Genomic DNA, 21895 nt, shown 5'->3' on the forward strand with positions numbered 1-21895 from the left:
ATATATATAATGTCATAAAAGGTGACGAGGCACTTCGGGTTACTCGACTGTCACGACTGTAAAATGGTTTTATAACTTCAGTGAATCAGCATGCATCTTCCCCCAACTCTCTATACATGTATTCCAATGTATTACATTTTGTGACCTTCTACGTTTGTTGTTTCCTATATCTTTCCATTTTACTTTCCAGTTTCCAGGACGAATCATGTCTCAACTTAATTTCAGACATATATTTGTAACCGGTAACCATATCTTTTCTGCTTCTTCTTGTGCACTAAGCAATCTATAGTAATATCTCACATACTAAATGGTATAATTTTGATCTAGAGTGTCTCGTTTTATGACTTATAACCAAGATAAAGTGAATTTTACTTCAAATGCTTCATTCATTGGTGCACATAGTCTACCTAAATGATGATGTAGCCAATGACAATAGATGTACATGTACACATGATTCAGTACTCAATTTGCTGTACCACCACAAGCGGCAGCGTAACGCAATCACAGTTGCTACAAATCAAACCGTGACAGGTTCCGCTGTTGGATTTAGGCCCTTCAGGCACGTTTTAGTAAGCATAATTACGTCGATTTAGTCCAGCGACTTTGATGTGTTTGCGACTTTGCGTTGATACTGTGCAACAGACTTTATCTGAATTGTGTCTATCTACTTCAAAACTGGTTACTAGAGGGTGGGTAGATATTCTTTGGTACTGCAGGGCTTAAGAGAAAACGCATTATGGGCCAATTGATGAAGTGTGGACGTCCCTTGAATTCTTCCAGGCAATCACATCTCACCACTCTGCCGGCTCCCTCCGCTATGACAAGGGCTCTTGTTGTGCCTAAAGTATCCGTAGAGTGTTATATTATCAAATGTGACGAGGCACTTCAGGTAACTCGACTGTCACGACTGTAAAATGGTTTTATAACTTCAATGAATCAGCTTGTATCTTCCCCCAAGTCTCTATACATGTCTTTCAATGTATTACAATTTGTGACCTACGTTTGTTGTTTCCCCTATATCCCATACCCATATTTTTCAGTTTACTTTAAGCCCAAACTCTCTATACATCTCTTTACAACTCCCACAAGTTTCAACATACGAATCATGTCTCAACTTAATTTCAGACATATATTTGTAACCGGTAACCATAATTTTCTGCTTCTTCTTTTGCACTAAGCAATCTATAGTAATATCTCACATACTAAATGGTATAATTTTGATCTAGAGTGTCTCAGTTTATGACTTAGAACCAAGATAAAGTGAATTTTACTTCAAATGCTTCATTCATTAGTACACATATTCTACCTAAATGATGATGTACCTAATGACAATAAATGTACATGTACACATGATTCAGTGCTCAATTTGCTGTAACACCACAAGCGGCAGCGTAACGCAATAACAGTTGCTACAAATCAAACCGTGACAGGTTCCGCTGTTGGATTTAGGCCCTTCAGGCACGTTTGTAGTAACCGTAATTACGTCGATTTAGTCCAGCGACTTTCATGTGTTTGCGTTGATACTGTGCAACAGGTTTTATCTCGTGCCTATCTACCTCAAAACTGGTTACTAGAGGGTAGGTAGGCATTCTTCGGTACTGCGGGGCTTAAGAGAAAACGCATTATGGGCCAATTGATGAAGTGTGGACGTCCCTTGAATTCCTCCAGGCAATCACATCTCACCACACTGCCGGCTCCCTCCGCTGTGGCAAGGGCTCTTGCTGTGCCTACAGTGTCCGTAGAGTGTTATATTCATCAAAGGTGACGAGGCACTTCGGGTTACTCGACTGTCACGACTGTAAAATGGTTTTAATAACTTCAGTGAATCAGCTTGTATCTTCCCCAACTCTCTATACATGTCTTCCAATGTATTACAATTTGTGACCTTCTACAGTTGTTGTGGTTTCCCTATATTTTTCCATCTTATAAGCTTACCTCGCAAAGTCCTAACTCTCTATACATCTCTTTACAACTCCCACAAGTTTCACCATACGAATCATGTCTCAACTTAATTTCAGACATATATTTGTAACCGGTAACCATATCTTTTCTGCTTCTTCTTGTGCACTAAGCAATCCATAGTAATATCTCACATATTAAATGGTATAAGTTTGATCTAGAGTGTCTCATTTTATGACTTATAACCAAGATAAAGTGAATTTTACTTCAAATGCTTCATTCATTAGTACACATATTCTACCTAAATGATGATGTAGCTAATGACAATAGATGTACATGTACACATGATTCAGTACTCAATTTGCTGTAACACCACAAGCGGCAGCGTAATGCAATAACAGATGCTACAAATCAAACCGTGACAGGTTCCGCTGTTGGATTTAGGCCCTTCAGGCACGTTTATAGTAACCGTAATTACGTCGATTTAGTTTGATGTGTTTGCGTCGATACGATGCAACAGGCTTTATCTTGTGTCTATCTACTTTAAACCTCGTTACCAGAGAGTATTCTTCGTAAAACCATGAAAGGTGCTGCTTCTACACCATGTACTTAAGTCTCTGTTTTTCTTCACCCTGGTGTAAGCCCTTCTTACCTTCCTGTCTCAAAACCTTCTATCGTTGGTTACTGCACAACTACAATATGGGTTCCTCTTCCTGGAAGGAGCTGTGTGGCTCATTTGTATTCAAGATGAATGGTGACCGTGTAACAGGTACTACACCTCAGAGAATTCCGTCGACGCTTGTTGATTATCTGAAAGTCTCTTTAATCCCTGCAAAATAAGCAGATTTAGCCAGTGCGTGAAGACAATTCAGGCAGCCGTCAGAATCGATCCGCCATGTTTGTGGAGCACGTTAATCAGGGGATCAACATGTATCAGAGAATAATCTCGTAGTGCATCCGATAGATAATCTCCAAACAGGTCCTAGGGTTTCAAAAGACAGTATCAAATTGGCCAGGCAGTATCCATTGGTCAGAGAGGGCCCAATATGCGACCCAATGGATACTGCCTGGCCAATTTGATACTGTGTTCTGCCACCCTATAGCTAGGATCTGCTTGGCGATTACCGATAAACGTTCGCATGTTTCATGGACCGTACGTGAACCGGTGGTGCGTGAGTTGAGGGCTGGGATCAGCTGGGAGGGACGGTCTAAAATGAACGATTTCGTCCCGAAAACCATTACTCTACCTGCCACCACGCCGATACAACTTCCATTCATCAAATTTCCAAGTCAAGTGATCGTTTGCTGCGTGAGAGTTCTGGACACACGGGAGAATATCAGGTAGAATTCTGTGAAATCAAAATTCCCAGACCATCTTGGCCTCACAAAGCTTGCGGACATGTAGCCATCAGATGTCTCCTTTTAACCATGTCATCTGCTAACTAACTTGTCAGGAGATGCCACCGGGACATCCTTAATGCTTGATGAATTTTGTAGAGCATCGACGGAAAGGAATGCAGTATATCCATCAATTGCTTATAAAAAAAAGTACCTTCTTCAGACATAGTTATCCATTTGCAGGATAATGACATAGATCGTCATTTATATTGCTCAGTTGCTGTTTTGTTACTTGTTGCTCTTTTGATAGTATTTGCCATTGCATATACTCTTCTTTGCCAGTGGTTAGGCTAAGATTAGCAACCTGCTAGAATTGCCCACCACTGTGTCCAGTAAGTTTCTATGTTGCTAAAAAAAGCAGGACGAAGCCTCAGTGGCGGGAGGACACTATGCTCCTTACTGAGCAAATTCTTTTTCCAATACCAATAGGTTTTGAAGTGTCTAAAGTAGATAGTTCTAAATGGAGTGTCGTGAAGTTGGGCGTCGGTTTCTCCCAGACTTGTTGAATGTTTGGCATATCTTGATTAAGATCTGCTCTCGGGCCTTTCATGGTGATTATCAGCGCTGTTCAGACTGAGCCGCTTTCCTGGGAACTCTGCCAAAAACTCGCGCTCCCGGCCTGAGAACCCGCGTGGTGTGATGAATCTGGCTTCCAGAGTGTGAGAATGATCAAAGCGAGATCGCTGCATGTCCAATGACTGGCTAGTTATCTTCACTGAACTTTTTCCTTTTAAACTCGGACTGACACGGAATGTGGTCAACTTGAATGCCGAAGCACAGAAAGGTTGATGACTTAAGACCATATAGCTAATGCGAATAACCCCATGCTAGTTGAGCTTGAGTATCAATCCCTTATTCATATACTTCTAGTCCGTTGATTTGCTGTAAACTTACACATCACCGACTCACACAGAACACTGTCGTGATACATTTTATCAACTCCATGCTAGTTGAGTAACCATGGCTATGTCCTTAGCCAAACCAAAGAACAAATAAACAAAAAACATAATATTTACTATTATGGCTTCTGATGTGGGCTTTACGAAAATGTTACAAACATAGATGGACTTTACTGAAAGTTGCTCCAGAAGTTATTTTTAAGTTACTTTCATCACAATGTTCAGTTTTCTTCCATATCAGTGACCTGGATGCCCCATGTTAGATACACTAACACCCATGTTAGACGCTACCAACCAGATTATCAGAATTTCTGGTATCTCCAGAATGAATTAATTCTGTTAGGTTCAACACAAAGCAACCTTAACAACCTGACTACATGTGACATGTCTGTATAGCAACGGGTTTAAGCATTAATCCCTTGTTCATTTATTTCCTAGTCCGTTGATTCTCTGTAAACGTACACTCCACCGATTCACAAAGAGCACTGTAGCAATCCATTTCGTCAAGCTTCGCTGGGAACTTCCGCCGTGTTAACCTCTTGAAATATTTTATTGGCCTGTTGTTATTTGATCAATATTGCTGCTCGTTTCCTGCCTGAACACAAGTACGTTGCCGTACAATGAGAAATGATCCACACACCAGGCATGGATTTTTCCTAAATAAATGACAGCGATACTCCCATTGAATGGCGAAAGTCCCGGAAAATGCGATGGCGTAAATGTGTGTGCGGCAGTGGATTAGTCACGGTTGGAATCTCTCAGGAATGTACCAAAGTGCTTTCCCGAACGAAGGAATCGCAAGGGCATGGATGATTGATAAACAAGGTTCTGTATACAAGGCCTCGTGTCCTTTGATGTCCAAATTGTGCAGCCATGCGGAACTACTGTAGATAGAATTACATTCTATCTACAGTAGTTCCTGACCTCGGAAGTGTGAAGTGCTATGAGAGGTGCAAAACTAAGCATGTAATTTCCTCCAACTCCCACCCTTGCGCAATCAGGGAAGTACTGCTGTTCTTTGTTAACACTATTGATTTAAAAGTGGTAACAATGGAGACACGACAAAGATAGAATTGAAGTGCGCATCATGAATTATGTTTCTTCTTATTGCTGTAATGGCAAGATAAAGTTGAAAACATCAATCACATAATGATTTAAAGGTTCATTTAGCTATCTTGATTATGCATTCCTCGAACCACCACGGACAGATAATACACCTGGCTGGATAGATTGGATCTATCCTTTATCGTAGATCGGGATAGATACAGGTGGGTAGGGTGGGCAATTTGTCTTACATAAAGTGATGACCGCAGCAAGAAAACTTTACGTCCAAAGAATCCATTGATTTTAAGAGAAGCGTAAGTCACCCACGGACTAGGATCTAATAACTTCAACAGCAGAATATAAATGGTTTTGTATCAGCATATACACCTATCATCTGGGGCCATTTCCATGCTAATATCAAACATAGAGAACGAAAACATCCGTTTCCCCAACCCCAGGGGATGTGGATGACCAGAATCTACTGCCCCGGTTTACTTTGACGCCAGACATCCACCCATTGTGGAATTGTACAGCATTTAATCGGGTCTATCTATATTAAACGTTCAGAATAGCGATAAAGAGAATCACCTTCTTAAAAGGCACGCAGTCATGCATCTGTGTCGTTTAGATATGGTATAGTATCCCTTAGATGCCTGTGATGATACCATCACCATTTCCTTATTCCCTTTGGACACATTCAGCTACAGAAGAATCACGCTCTAGTAATAGGAAAAGTGGTTCCTTGGCAGCTATTTCATCTAGATGTCTGCTTGCCTAAACTGTTATGCGTTCAGTGATGAATCTTGTGGTACCTGGGGGACCAGTGTTAGATCGGCCTGCCATCGCCCCATCTGTTCTTCTAAATTAGCACGACTTGGCAATAGGAATAATAAATGTTAAGTGTCACTTTCCGCTGTCTTTTCCAATTGGCGTGTTAGTATGGATGGTGTTATGAGGAACGATAGGTAAGAAAGTGCACCGCACACCTAATAAATTTAAAAGATACAAACTTTTTCTGTTGTGTAGCATACATTCCATTGATCTCACTTTCTACCATTTATACTACCATGTCCTGAGTTCCGTTTCAGTTTGATGATACGTTTACTTCATGTTAGGTGTTGTGTTTATACAGAAATGAAGGTTTCAACAACTTTGTGAGAAAGTACGAATGAGAGTCTTTCCACTAGCCTTCGCGAATAAATGGGGAAGTCAATCTTTTGCTCTGATTGCCGCTAGAACGGAGGTCAAATCAGGACGGTATGCTTGCATCTATTGATCCAATTAAGAGTCGATGTCTCGGGTAACTGAGACATGCTCTGATTTACTTTATTAAGCACCGCACGCACCACAACAACAATCAAGTACGCCTGACTTGCCGGGAAGTTTCTGACTTGGCGCCAACCCCAGACCTTTTGGCCTCTTTTGGCAAAATCTCACTTTGTGGCTGAACGGGGTATAACGATTGAAACCTACGTTTCATGGTTCACGCACATCGGCGTGCCCTCATGCCCTTTACAATGCGCTCACGCGGAATCTGAAAGTTGAAGACTTCACACCCTGCCTATGTTAGAACTGTGGAACAAATCGGGAAGGCCCATTCAAAATCTCTTCACCCTGACATAGAAACGACCGGCTGACATCCTTTTTGCATTGACAACCGTATAGACCGGATGGAGTGTATCTCGTAGCCACAGCTGTCTGCTATGATATGATCGGCTTTATGTGAAAAGCTTTAGATGGACTGAGAATGTTCGCCAAAAGCAATGGGAGAGGGCGCAATAAGTCACAACACTATTCTCAGGATAAATCTTTGTTATGAATTTATTATTATTATTTTCCGTTATTTATTGTTTATCTTAATTTATGTTTGATTGATTTATTATTGTTTTTACTATTTTTGTTTAGTTAGTTGGACTCCAGGAAGAGTAGTGTAAACTTTATGTATTACACTAAATGGAGCTCGAAATAAAACAAACAAACAAACTATTGCACTCTTTGATTTCAGGATCACACGGTCGACATGACTTCTTACCCTGCACGGAAAATTTATCGGAGCAAAGCTTCATGTTCCTTTTATGTGAGTTAGTCACAGAACACAGATCAATGAGTACACGGTGCGAGGAGTTATGGAGGTTATGATACTGCACACAATCGTGCGACAAACTTTAACAAGCTTAACGGCTTTCAGTTTACCCGCCTCACACATCATTCCCTACAGGTACGTAACCTGAAAATGAATATGTGTGTTAATAACATGTGGCCTTGGACGTAATGACAGAAGATGAAGTCGTTCGTGCAGAAAGATCACCCTGAAGTTTTCAGACTACTTTGACATTCAGCCAATATAAACAACACATATGAGATACAGTTAGCTATGATCTGGTAGACTGTGACATTTTTGCATGGTAATAGACACCGCATCGTTTAACTGTTACTGACATCTTCCCCCTTCCGAGGCGAATGTAATTTGTTGAGAATAATTGCACAACCTTGGTCATACACAGATCACGTTTAAAGAGGGCAGCGAAGAATAATGATGTGCCAATTGTAAAGGATGACTTGACCTAAAACGGAAGTTTACCGAGCACACCCGATAGTAAAGACTAATAGCCTTCGTCTCATTGCTATGAGGGTACAGAACATCATCACTATGAGGGTACAGAAAGGTTGCAGAAGCATCGGTAGAGAAAATCACATTCTTTGATTGTGTAGATGATAATGTATAGGACATTACCAGAACAGTGATAGATACCCCAGTGATGTTGCGACCCAGGATAGCCACCGTGGGACAGCAATTATCTGATTCGGATGGTACAATCGTCACACTGGATCGAAAGGTTGCCGAAATATCTTTAGAGAAATCGCATAGATTGTGTAGATGATAATCTATAGGACATTACCAGAACAGTGATAGATACCTCAATGATGTGCGACCCAGGATGCTCACCGTGAAACAGCAATTATATGTCTGATTCTGATTGCACAATCGTCACACTGTATCGTCACACTGTATCCAACCTCTATAAATCTAGAGGGAAAGGCGAGACAGCCTCATGAATAAAGAATGATGTTTTCTTCTCTCTCCTCCCCCCAATGTACCTATGAAAGACACTATGCAAAATTTCTGTTCAAATGTCCGTCAGGCCAGGTAGAGTCGATGCCAAAATTTAAAGTCTCCCGTCGTTTATTTAACGACTACGATTAGTGGCAAACTACCCGTAAACCTGTATTTGACATTATATGATCCCAAATGCATGTACGTTTCGGAGCAATTGAAAGTTTTGTAACTTATGATAAATTGTAACTTTGTAACTTAGGATAAATACATGGGGAAAGTTTATGGAGCATACTTTACTGTTACTATTTGAACATATTGTTCTTGTATGACTTTTACTGTTACTATTACTATTTGAACATATTGTTATTATAGTGCTTTTACTGTTTGAACATTTCGTCTTATATGACTTTAACTGTCTCTCTTTGAACATTTTTCTTGTATGGATTTTACTGTTACTCTTTCAACACACTTTTATTGTTACTCTTTCAACACACTTTTCTTATATTGCCTTTACTGTTACTCCTTGTTCTGAGTTACTGTGTAATTAAGTCCGCAGTCCGGAAATCCAACATGTAAGGAACTCAATACCAAAACTCCTCAATCCCTGTTGTTATCTAGAAACTTTCGAGATTGCCATCAGAGTACATCGCACAGCAGAACCAATATCTCAGGGTTTTATTGCACATCCGGGCCGTGACGGAGCCTGGACGAGAAAGAAGCCCATTCCCCTACAGGCACATCGCCCCATATACCGCTTCGTGCATCCTAGTATTGCCTATTATTGACAGCATGTCGGAATAAAGTAGATAGTGGCTTTTTTTTTATCGAGCACGAGTAGCCAGCAGTCTTACACTCCGATACACTGAATACCAAACTACGGATATGAGTTTACGTGCCGATATATACAATTGCCGCGTTTGGAGACAGAGGAGGGCAGACCATCTTGCACGCAAGATATCCGGGACGTAGCAACGAAGACAGGGAGCGATTGCAAAAGTGGAGTCAACTTAGTCTGGGTTAGATGTCCGTAATGATGATGATGTCAAAGCAACAGAAACAATCTAAACAGTCACGCAGAGATTCACTGGTACTAAGGGCTGACTATTTAGCCATTTCAACAAGACAGCATTTCTGATACTGGTACTACTCATTTTTATTTTTTCCTTTATGTCCACGACTAGCTTAAGAAATTGTTTTACAGGCTCGACCACAATAAAATAGATAATGATTGATTATCACTGATCATAAAAAAATTCCAATGTGCACGCCAAAGAACAAAGTAGGTTAAAGGTCTGTGATCCAGGTCAAACCAATGGCAACGAATGAATCACATAAAGACGTTTATGGAGATTCATTGGCAATATTCATCTTATTGAAGTAGCTACAGCGTGGCCTACTAACATGGTACAAATGACTCAACATTTGTCAACGTCTGTGGCAATATGAATTGGTTCCTTTAAGGGTATCAAAAAGTTTCTTATATAACGGATACAGGAAGGCTACTGCAACTTTATAGATAGTTAATAGGAGTTAGGAACATTGCGGAAAGACAGCTTTCAAAGTTGTTAGATAAAGGGCACATTGCATCCGGCAATGCAACTACACTTAAGATAATAACTAAGCAAGTTATTTGCTTCTTGTAACCAGGCTGTATCTAACCGTGTACAAACAACATCTTATTGCCTAATGGTAGGGGCACGTACCGCGCGTATGAAGGGCGCCTTTGAACTTGTAAGTCGTTCCTATTCGGGCGCTTAGCTATGGGAATAATTGTCTGCGATTTTTAAAAATGGAAACTTAATTCCCCAAAATTATAGTGCATTCTGCAAAGTACCTCAGACTTAATAGTTACACTTCCGATAGGATATGTGTGAAATATGCAATTTGGTGAAATACATGCAGGGGTCGGGAAAGGGCATGTGCACTCATTAAACAACCCAGCTGCTTGTTACAGTTGAGTAGTAATGGCGGCAGCAGGGTCTGGTAATTACAGGCCCGGTTCGCAGCGTTCTCCACAAGCCCGTTCCCCGCAGGCTGTTACATGGAGTGCTCTTAATGGTCTGCCTGAAGGATCGGCCTTGTTGAACACAGGTAGTTGAAGAGCCCTACTCGCACACACGCGGCGTGCAACGCCCCGACAACGGTGTCCTCATTGAGCAACGGTCCTTTGGATAGCTTATAGACTTCATGCTGAGGACACTCTTAAGATCAAAAGTTCGATATCACACAGTGTAGCAAGTTCTACTGGCAATAAATTTTACCAATAAAATGTATGGGCTATTCTAGTCACACTTCCAGTAGGATATGTGTGAAATATGCAATTTCATGAAATATACCCGCTGAATTCGAGAGTTCTCCAGTTTCAATGACGAAAGGTAGTGGATGCTACCTGAAACGTCTGGCCGCTTCCAAAATCATACCCAGTTGCTTGAGTAACTGTTTTTTCTGCGTATCTTGTTAACTGGATGTCTACACTTCACCAACGTATAGGCTATTAGTTTTTAGATTATTAGTCTTCTTCATAGGATTCGTCTCGCTGCAAGTAGGCAGTCATTATCTGGGGGTGAATGACTTCGGATATCAAAGCTGCAAACATTGTGTGAAGTGTTTTTTGAACAACCTTGCTGCCGACTCTGCATAGATGTAAAAGAACATCCGCGCAGTCAACGAGGTGTGTGATTTAATGATACGGCGCCGATGTTACTGACATCAAACCAAAAACTGTGAAACAGCAAATCCACCGTGTAATGAATTATATCAAGTGGGATGTAACGAGAATGTTGACTACGCTCATCAACTACTCACTGGTTTATGGTCGCCAGTTTATGCCTCAAGGATAATAAGATAACCATTGCATGGCTTGTTGATCAGCTTGCTTGACAGGCTAGTTTTGCTGTTGTAACAAAATGATGTTCGATGGCGCTACGGCCTGTAAACGTTGTTAGTCTACTAGGCTGATAAGACAGCAGGCGGCAATGGCATGAAAACCCTCCTCTGATGCATCGGTTGGGAATAGACTTTTGGCCGACGGGAGTAGACAGGATGCTTTCAAGCATGCACGGTGTTGGAGACGTGAGAGTCCGCCGTGGCACCGAGTCAAGGCTAACTCTCCCATCAGCGGCGACATCTCTTAATGCAGTCACCTTGAGAGAGACTTACGCAGTGGAGCCGAACTTACGCAAAGACAGCCATCCAAAGATACAGGCTAAGAGGTGACAACTGTAAAAGAATATATTAAAGGTAAACTACCCGCATCCCATGTGCTACATCATGCAGTTAGCAGTAGATAAACCGTCCCAATCCAATGCGGAACAATAAGATGCAGCAATGAAAACGCATCAATTCCAATTTTAACGAGTGAGTAGATCCTAGATAATCCATAGACCATATAGGTTAATTTATTCTGTATTGATCAGAGGTTAGTTAAAGTTTTAATGATAGGTTGTTTTACGAGTCCCTTTCTTAAAGTACTTTACCAACGAGCATTATATAGATCGTGCGAACGTAAGAGCAAGTGTAATCAGGCTATTTGTCAAAAGATCTGAACGTAATTAACGAGCTCCGAACTCCGCTTTTTGATCGATCACCCGGTCTTTAGTTATTCTGTCCTGCACAAGTTCGTGACGCGGCCGGCTGCTTGCGTCGATTCAAGGTTCTTCTTGCGTGCAAGGAGCATTTGTTTGCTGTCAGAAGCCGTCAATATGCAATCTTTTCCTCGATGCTTGCACAAGCTCGCATGTCATATGGGTTTTCATGTTCCGGTTGTGAATATGCACCAGGTTATTGACCATACCTAGAGCCGTTGTAAAATGCCCGCGAACCACCCTTGAGCAAAGTTCGTTTTTACTTGATAGATGAAAACGTGTTAGTCTTGACATAAATAAACATTTTTTTTACGTGTAGGCGATGTTATTTTGAAAAGCCTTTCATGTACACGCTAGTTACCACTCCTTACTAGCCTCTTTCAGGCTTCAGTCGCGACTGGAAAAAGTAGAAATTTGCGGCAAACTGTACTCCTTTAGCAGACAAACTCTCTGAGCATGTTACTTGTTATCAGTTAAGTTAGTACATTCTCGTACGACGTGCCCTTCAGGACGTCACTTCAGACACTTCTGTCTACATGTAGCATGGCGGCCAGCAGGTCGCGGTCCTTCGCTCCAACCTTGACCTCTGGGATTTCTTTGAGTGTCGGGTTTGGTTGTCCCCTTCTGTTTACGTCGGGTTGCCAACTCCTTGATTATGACATACTACAAGCAAGCAAGAGCCTGTCTTCAGTTATGGATGGTCATAGTTATCGGGGGTAGACCGTTTTAGAGTTTTTTTTATTGATGCCACTCTTTGCCAGGGAACGTTAAGAGCGAATCAAAGCAGGCGGGTGTAGTTGCCGTTTTGGAGAAGGATTTGGTTAGTGCCCTCTGTCTATTTGGCCACTTTCTACCCTTTCTAGCCGTCTGGTGGCATGGTGAAAGGCTAAAGCCTGGCAGATGCTAACTCATTACCCATTCTGAAAGATGGTTGGCGTGCAAGAAGTGTTGAACTCGAGAGGACCTTTTGAACCTGATTCCATCCTCATGTCTGAAAGTCAGGGACTGTGGGTGCATCCATGACTTAACCATGACCTTCTGTGTTTTTGTATGCAACTGTCGTTCTAACTCCGTCAAAATGATTTGTCTTCCTTTCAGACCGATGGCTAAACGTCACCGTCGCCGCGCACCTACAAGGCTTCGGATCAGTGTCTGAAGAAACAATGGTACAGTCTCATTCATTGAATTCAGTGTCTTAAGAAACAATGGTACAGTCTCATTTATCGAATTCAGTGTCTGAAGAACCAATGGTACAGTCTCATTTATTGAATTCATTGAATAAACTATTGAATTATATGGCGCTTATCTGGTCCTTCTACTAAGTGCAATCCACAGCAATTCATCAAGTTACATCATTAGCATATCTGAAGTACGGCACCCGAGCTCCTGTCCACTGGGTGGAGGGGATCAAACATTAGATTTGTACGACTCGTGACTTTACACATCGACGATGGACCATGATGAGTATTTCGTTTGAAAGAAACAAACGAAATTTCTTTGAACTACCAATGAGATTTGTGGTCGCCACCCCACTCAGCGGAAAGCGGGTACCAAATAATAGTGTTGCTCGTTCCTCCACTGGTCAGGCCCTTAGAAGGTCGATGACCAACAGCTCCAAGTCACGAGAGTTGTGTAAAAGTTCACTTATTCATCATTCATCATCCCCTTGCACGTGTTATGTACAGAGTTTTGAAACATTCTAATCCTGCTGATTTATGCATACGAGTAAGTGCCGACATGGGCCGATTATCGTGAGACAGAGAACTCTCACTTACCATCATGGTGTTGGTGGCTGTGATTTCAAAGTGATTAAGAATCCTGAAAACGATGAAATGAAAGATAGAAAGAGATGAAGACCAGTCATTGGGACCGAGGGAATCTCGACCTAGTGAGTGAAGAGTCCTCATCCTGAGCTCCTTATTTCTCATTCAGGAAAATCAGTCCTTTGGCTCAGAGATCGGAATAAACTCTGTGTGACACAAACGTGTGTCCGCGACTCGTCCCCACAGACTGTCCTTATCCATGTCGCAATCTGCAGGTAACGATCCGACAATCCCAGAGATGGTTTGATCCAGGTCATCTCATTTCACGACTTGTTAAACAGATACATGTTTGACGGGAGGCTAAATTGGATACCAGGGAAATTGATGTGCCCCGCTTTCATGTTTTGTCTTCAAAGGTTATGTTTGAAGGGTATGATCTATATATCGAATTCCTGTAACCACACTGCTGGTAAGGGTACGGCTGGATTCTTATGATCTTGGGTCTTGACTTTTTACTCAACCTTTCAACAGTGATCTTGGGAGTTGAGACAATATCAATTTCTACCCTGATCATTTCATCGTGAACTTTTAAGGCGTAGCATGGTTTCTTATCAAGTTCATGTCAAGTGAATTTAAGGCAATATATTTCTGTGAAGCCCATTTCAAACGTATTATGTATAACGTATTTGAAATAGATTACTACTAAGTACCATTTCAAAGAATCATGCTTTGCGCACTTTGAAATAGAGAATGTAAGCGAGATTTTAATTTTTTATTGCGTCACAGTGTCAGCAGATTACCATTGTTGGGCTGTTACTGTTGTAAGAAACAGGAGGGGACAGTAAAAACCCCACTCGTCCCGGGCCCCAGTCAGACACTCTAACCTCTCCGCTAAAAGGTCTAGACCCTTTGGCCGGATCAGTTGGTAGCGCCTATAACCCCCCACTGTTACACTACTCCCCCTTTTCTTTTCAAGATTCGTCCTCGAATCTTCCGAATTCGACATCCCTGGAGCGGCACTCTTTGCCAGAACTCCCAGGGCCGGTGTGGGAACCACTGTTAGAAACAGGAGGAACAGATAAAAACCCACTAGTCCCGGGCGGGGTTCGAACCCACAACCTCCCGGGCCCCAGTCAGACACCTCTCCGCTAAAAGGTCTAGACCCCTTTGACGGATCAGTTGGTAGCGCCTATAACCCCCCACTGTTACACTGTTCCCAGGACTTCCAAGCCATCCTACGGATAGTCCGTGAATGGCGGGACCCGCGGCTGCTGCCGATCCCGGAAGGCAGGCCCTACCTCCCGGTGGACCCTCAGGCCGTGCTCTGGACGCCTCACATCGACTTCTCCAACTTCAAGGAGGTCAAGGTCGCCACCGTTCCGCACAAGGAGTTTCAGAAGGAACCCAACATGTGGGTCACCGCGGACGGCAAAGTCAACGAAGTGACACTGTACGTATTGCTTTACATTATTTGCAAACATGCTGCCTGTACTGGTAAGAACCTGCAGATGTGTGTTTGCTGCTTACTTCACAACACACGGCCATATATATATATATATATATATATACACATCCAGAAACGTGCTTTATCCAGAACCACACTGAGGCACGTTTCTTGATAGTCCACGCGTATCCGGAACCTCGCCTGTGGCAAATCTACGTTCTTGGCTATACGAAGACCATCCGGAACCATGGATGCCCAAACTCCGCCAAATCCTAACCCCGATCCCTCCAGCATAGAACTAGATAGGCACCGTTCTGGATGCCATACGCCACTTGAATCAAGTAACATACGCATCTATGAGCGTGGGAGTATTCACCATTGGTGTATTTCCACCACAGATACGAGATCAAGGTAACATGCAGCATGAGTCTACAGAACTATCCCCTGGATAACCAGCTCTGCAGTATCAGGATGGACGGATGTGAGTACCCAGATTTATTCCTCTGTACAACAACTCCCTGCACAAACAATAAAAAAAATCATTAACCGAGTTGGCATTTTGGCATAACCACCATCAGGATGTTGCAGGATCTCTGAATAATTCACTTATACACCTTGCAAAGTGTTGGATATAGCATAAAAGGTATGTACTCTGATGTGTCATCATCTTTATCATCTTCCTAGGTCCATTTCATGACCAATACTCGCTTTAGACAGAAATTGAAGCCTTGGTGTTTCATGAATGACGAGAACCAATTTAAAGTGATGTACGGCAATAGCATGAGTGTGCACACTTCATAATAGGAGCCCCATTTTGGTAGGAAATTAAGTGATCGTTTCACCACCACGAAATCCCTAAACACTAGTTTAGTCTCAAGAAATCTTAATCTACTTGGCAGAGACGTATGACTGTCTCGTCTCCTCATCGCCCAAATGCCAAGTCCACTCCATGCAGACGTTAATGACATGTCACCGTCTGATCCCGATTACTTCCTTATTACTCCCACGCCGCCGCATGTCTCATAGCTTCTCTGTGTTCTTAATGTTGTGTGACGACCTTCTCCTGTTGAGAGGATTTTCAAACCAGCAATTTAGCAGACCCTGAATAAAATCAATATGTCTGTGACTTTTAATGCCGTCGGGTATCATAATGTATGAAAGTCGTTCTTATAATGGATCGTTTATATCTAATGAAACAATCCTCCCAAAGCACTAGTGCGACCTTTATAGCTTTAGTTGCGCTTACTGTAGGCAGCAGGAGAGCTGAACAAGCTGGCTTTCAGATGAGTCGGACTTCCCAGCGGAGTAACTTCTCTTGGCCTGCTGTCACCAGTTTTATCATTGTTTCCTCGTTTATCGTACGTTCTCCAGAAGTGCTTAGGTCCTCCTGTGCCTACAGGCACATTGAGCAGCAGGCGTCCGTCTAGGTCTGGCGCCTGCTGCTTTCTCAACCTCTTCCCAGAAGTTGGACAGTGATTTAAAAGTCTACCGATGATAGTTGGGAATGAGCACATCTTAGCATGCCTTGAGCAGGCATCTTATGTTGGATTGATTAACTGAAAGTTGCAATCTAAAACAATAACAAAAATGAAAATGTTCGACTGACTACCAGAATCCCATAGAATGGGATGGCATTCACTATGGACAGATGGCCATACCGCAACTTCGATTATGTAAGATCACGAGCCCAAAGTAAAGGGTGATCTGGCCTAAGAAGGCAAACAAAAAATCCGTGGAGTAAAAAGTACCGATCTTGTATTCACAGTTGAAGGAGTGTTACTGGCCTGGGGTTATCCCTTTATCTGGAGCGACCACGGACCGGGGCCTCTACTGACGGACGCCACAGCAATCCACTCTCAGTTCAGACTCCGGGAGATAGAGATGAAGGCTTATGTCAACTCATTCAACCTCAGAGTGGAAGGTAAATATCGTCAAGTGTACACCAAGTCAATAACCGTACATCGACCCGCAGCGAATCATGGTGGAAGTCAATTGAAATTCTTGAAATGTCGAGTGCCAATTCTGAGTTATGATGCCAAGACCTTTGTGCACATGGGGACCCCAAAATGCCATGTGCGGAGAGCAGACAAGGTGAATGGCCCCGGATGCCAAATGCCAGAGCCCACAAAGGTACGTTATAATCACTTGGGGCAAATATTGTGCGCTGCAACGGTATAAGTTACAGCTTAGTAGACTGAACGTGGCAGGCAGAACCTTAATGGGCGTCAGTGCTTTGGCGGGTGGCCACGAGGGCTTTTTACTGTACGGTCGATATAGGCCCGGGGAGACATCTAAAAGGGCCTACTGGTTTGGAGAGATTATGCTTGAAGTTTTAGACGGCCAAGATTTACAGTCAAACCTGTACGTGTGACCGCCTCTGTATAACGACCACCTGGCCACTTTTTGGGGTACGTTGTATGACTTTTCCTATTGACCCAAGCATTGTCCTAAAGACAGTAACGAGGGGTCCAATGATCAGTAACGAAACTGTGATAGGTAAGTTTATGTCTCTTGCTTGTGTTAAAAGAAACACTCAGAAGTCATGACTATATGCACTAGTGACGCTCCCAAAGGGTCAAAGTCGTTGGAAGTCAATGTCGCCTCCCGTCCCGGTTGAGAGAAGGTTGGTGCACCCTCATGTAGATGGCCTGCTTTATACTTATAACAATGCAGCCGTGTTCTTTGTGTTACTTCATGCTTGTATTCTAGTTTCCACCCTGAAGCCACAGTTGGTTCTCCCTGCAGGTAAAGGGTGTAAGTACCTGAGTTACGTGTGTGACTGCTGTCCTGCAGGTAAAGGGTGTAAGTACCTGAGTTACGTGTGTGACTGCTGTCCTGCAGGTAAAGGGTGTAAGTACCTGAGTTACGTGTGTGACTGCTGTCCTGCAGGTAAAGGGTGTAAGTACCTGAGTTACGTGTGTGACTGCTGTCCTGCAGGTAAAGGGTGTAAGTATCTGAGTTACGTGTGTGACTGCTGTCCTGCAGGTAAAGGGTGTAAGTACCTGAGTTACGTGTGTGACTACCGCGCGGCTGACGCCTGTCTGGTGGATAACTCCCGGTGTGCGGACACCCTCAGCTCCCCTGAGTGCGACTACTGCACGGCCTTCCCGGGAACCTGCGACAAACACACGCAGACCTGCGATCTGGTCACGGAAGGTACCGTAGCGACGTCTTTGCTTTCGCACTTTTACATCAATGACACATTCAAAAACCTGCACCACTGACCGTCGATGCATAAGGATCATAGGCATTATGGCTAATATTGCCACTATTTTGTTGCCCTTTAGCCCAATGTTGCTAATGGTACTTCTGGCGATACAGAGTCTGGCTTAAAAATGCAAACAAATGGCATCAGACAAATACCTGTGCAACTTCAAGAGTAATTTGAACTCATGACAAATGGCTGGAATACTTACAAACATGTACCTACGTGTCTGGTCTGATAGATACCTAGCTTGGCCTTTTAAAATACTGAGATTGTTTAGAATACCAGAAACTACGAAGACCGCTGGCGATGACAAGAGGGATACCTTGCCCCTGTCCCACTTGAAGAAACTCGTGGCGGTGAGTTCGAATGTTTCGCACGAGAAGCATTAAAAGACCTTCTTAAAGGCCAGCGTGACTTGAATGCAAAGGTAGGAACGTTCGAAGACTCTATCAACAACTCTCTGGAGCATATTTTCTTAACTTAAGAGTTGAAAAGCTCGAAGCACAAAAACAAAACAAGAGAGCGTTGTACCCTACTCTCATTTCCAAGCAAGGTCTTTAACAAAGTCCTGCTGAACAGAGTGAGAGATGCTGTGGACCCACATCTCCGTGACCAACAGGCTGGGTTTAGCAAAAACAGATCCTGCACAGACCAGATTAAAACAGATCCTGCACAGACCAGATTAAAACAGATCCTGCACAGACCAGATTAAAACAGATCCTGCACAGACCAGATTACCACACTCAGGATCAGTTCACTCAGTCCATAGAATGGATTCTACGGAACTCGCCTCTCTATGGCAACTTTATTGTTTATGAGAAGGCATTTAACAGCTTGGATGGAGAATACTTGTGGAAGTTAGAGACGGTAAGCTTCCATTTAAATGATTGACGCGCAGCATATGCAGGAAATCGTAGAGGCAACGATGCCGTGGATATCAAAAGAAGGTGATTATAGTAGACTTAATGGCCACACATCCGGTAGGCAGGACGTCAGATTTATCAAAAGCGTCTGATGACACCTAAAGGTACAAGGTTCAGGTGTTCTGGCAAAGGCAGTGCGATTTCCAAGAAGTAATCAGCCGCGCAGTGGCACACGGGTCTACCACTAATGCATCTGCTGGTTGTCTGCCAACATCTCATCCACCACCTGCACTGGAAATTACTGGCAGGTGTGGAAAAGCGATTAATACTCTGCGGGATTAATCTTGGAGAGGAAATGCCTCTCTACTTGAATCACAACGTTATTAAAGGAAAAAGCAAGAGCAAGAGCCAAAGGCAGCAGATACCAGTAGATGAATATACCCTATTTGTAGCAAAGATAGCCCCAGGAACACTAGATGGCTGAAAGTGGATCAAAATGAAACTTGGACTCAGCCTCAAACTTCTTCGTATCTACCTCATCAATCCTATTCATTTCTTCTTTGACCACCTTACATTGGCAATGACTGTCATTGGTTCATAGTATAGAACAGATGTGACGATCTCTCTCGGGCACACTAACCCTTTAACAGATCAAATCAAGAGCCATCTGTGGTGGTCTATCAGCCAATCCATAGATGCCCATTAGGTGAGCATCTCTGAGTGCTCTCTCTCTCTCTCTCTACGACGAATACTGGTGAAGACATATCTAATTGAGCCAAAATTGGCCCATAGCAGTACGCTAGCGCTAGCATTGCGAGGACATTCAACCTCCACTGTCACCAGAACTCTAACTCCCATTCTTTGCTTCCAACCTCCCCACAGCTACTTCTTTTGAGTTCACTTCCCTTGAGATCCAGCTGCACCTGTCCCGGCGCCTGGCGTACCACCTGCTGCAGATGTACATCCCCTCCACCTCCATCGTCATCATGTCCTGGATCTCCTTCTGGTTCTCGATAGACACGGTCCCTGCCCGGGTGTGTCTGGGCGCCACCACGGTCCTCACCATGACGGCGCAGAGCTCGCGCACGGCGCCCATGCCGGAAGTGTCGTACGTGCGCGCCGTGGACGTCTGGGTCGTCGTCTGCCAGCTCTTCGTCATCGCTGCTCTGCTGGAGTACGCAGCAGTCGACTTCATACGGAGAAGGGAGGACCATAAACCTCAGGTAGATTCCACGTACGGTCTGTGGGACACTCAATAATATATATCTGTCACTATATATATATATATATATATATATATATATATATATATATATATATATATATATATATATATATATATATATATATATATATATATATATATATATATATATATATATATATATATACGTATATATATACATATATCTGTCACACATCTCCAAGTTGGTCGAGAATCATATCAATGAAACTGCCGTGAATGCCAGAGTGCAGGTCATGGACATTGTGGAAAACAAGTGAGAGAGAAATAGTGGATTTAGCTCGGGCGACCTCTCAGAATGATGACGATTGTATCTCTAAATACTTTCAGAAAGCTGTACATCTATTGAACATACGTCCTACAATCGTAAACTGAGGACATTCTTGGGATTCTCATGCATGTGTTCTAAAATTGCAGCTGCTTTGTAACGGAAAAGGGTTATCTTAGATCCGTGTCGACTGGTTCTGTCACGGCTGCCTGCTCGAAAAAAGTCGTATGACGACCTAAGACGAATATGACCACATCGTACTTTTTTTTATTCCAGCATGTAAGCACAAGGCGTGATGACGGCACACTCAAGTTTTTTTCTTCAACTTATATTAATGCCCCCACCAACACAAGGGACAACACAATACTGATTTTCACTTGAGTTAAGTCAGGAAAGTCGTGTTAAGTGCCTATCCCTGGGGCACAAGATCGGTGGCACGTCAGGACTCGAACCCTTGGTTCCGAGTCGAGCACTCTGCCTCTACGCCACATGACCCCACATAGTAAGTTATAATTTGTGTTGTTCTTCCTCCTCAGATGATGGACCAGAATAACGGGACGCTTCAGGTTGTGTGCACGGACCCACAGGTGCCTGATCCCGTCACCAGGACGTCACCCTGCCGCCCGCGCAGTCCCGCAGACAAAGCCAAGAGAATCGACTACATCTGCCGAGTGGCCTTCCCCACACTCTTCATCCTATTCAATGTAATCTACTGGCCGTTCTACTTGTGCTTTTGAATCAGCAAGAAAAAAACTTCGTATCCAGAGCCGTGCCTATCTAGTTCTATGCCTGAATGGGTTGGGATCAGGTCGGGTTCTGGATGGTCTCCGCGTATCTAAGAACGCAGATTTGCCGCAGGCAAGATTCTGGATACGCGTGGTCTATCTAGAACCATTCCTGAGCATGGTTCTGTATACAACGATCCCTCAGACTGAGGTACCCTTAGACTACAGAGTAATTAAAATGTATGATGTATAAATGTATTTTGATACTGTTGAACAATAATTGCCAATACTAAAAAGTAATATTTCTCAGTCATGACTCCTGGTAAAGCCTAGAGTCATGTCAGAATGTGATAAATATGTAAAGAATAGGTTTGTTATCTGGCAAAAACTTTATGATTGTGACAAATACTGCTTTCACGTTCAAGGTCTACGTTTTTAAGGTTCTTTCCACAAGGAATATAAAACTTAATGAGTGAATCTGATTGCAAATTGTAACAAT

The 21895-nt window shown here is 43.0% G+C and overlaps 1 protein-coding gene across 1 annotated transcript in view; it reads left to right on the plus strand.

The window, feature by feature from the left end:
- Positions 1-21408, plus strand: part of LOC109479304 (glycine receptor subunit alpha-2-like) — a 24896-nt gene extending 3488 nt beyond the window's left edge. The window contains exons 2-8 of the mRNA XM_019781260.1: positions 12981-13048; positions 14866-15095; positions 15488-15570; positions 16855-17010; positions 18075-18245; positions 20043-20396; positions 21212-21408. Coding sequence (XP_019636819.1) covers positions 12981-13048; positions 14866-15095; positions 15488-15570; positions 16855-17010; positions 18075-18245; positions 20043-20396; positions 21212-21408 — 1259 coding nt within the window. The remainder of the gene's footprint in view (positions 1-12980; positions 13049-14865; positions 15096-15487; positions 15571-16854; positions 17011-18074; positions 18246-20042; positions 20397-21211) is intronic.
- The last annotated feature ends 487 nt before the right edge of the window (positions 21409-21895 follow it).

The sequence above is a fragment of the Branchiostoma belcheri genome, unplaced genomic scaffold (genome assembly GCF_001625305.1).
Source record: "Branchiostoma belcheri isolate BF01 breed outbred unplaced genomic scaffold, Haploidv18h27 scaffold48, whole genome shotgun sequence".
Lineage (NCBI taxonomy): Eukaryota > Metazoa > Chordata > Leptocardii > Amphioxiformes > Branchiostomatidae > Branchiostoma > Branchiostoma belcheri.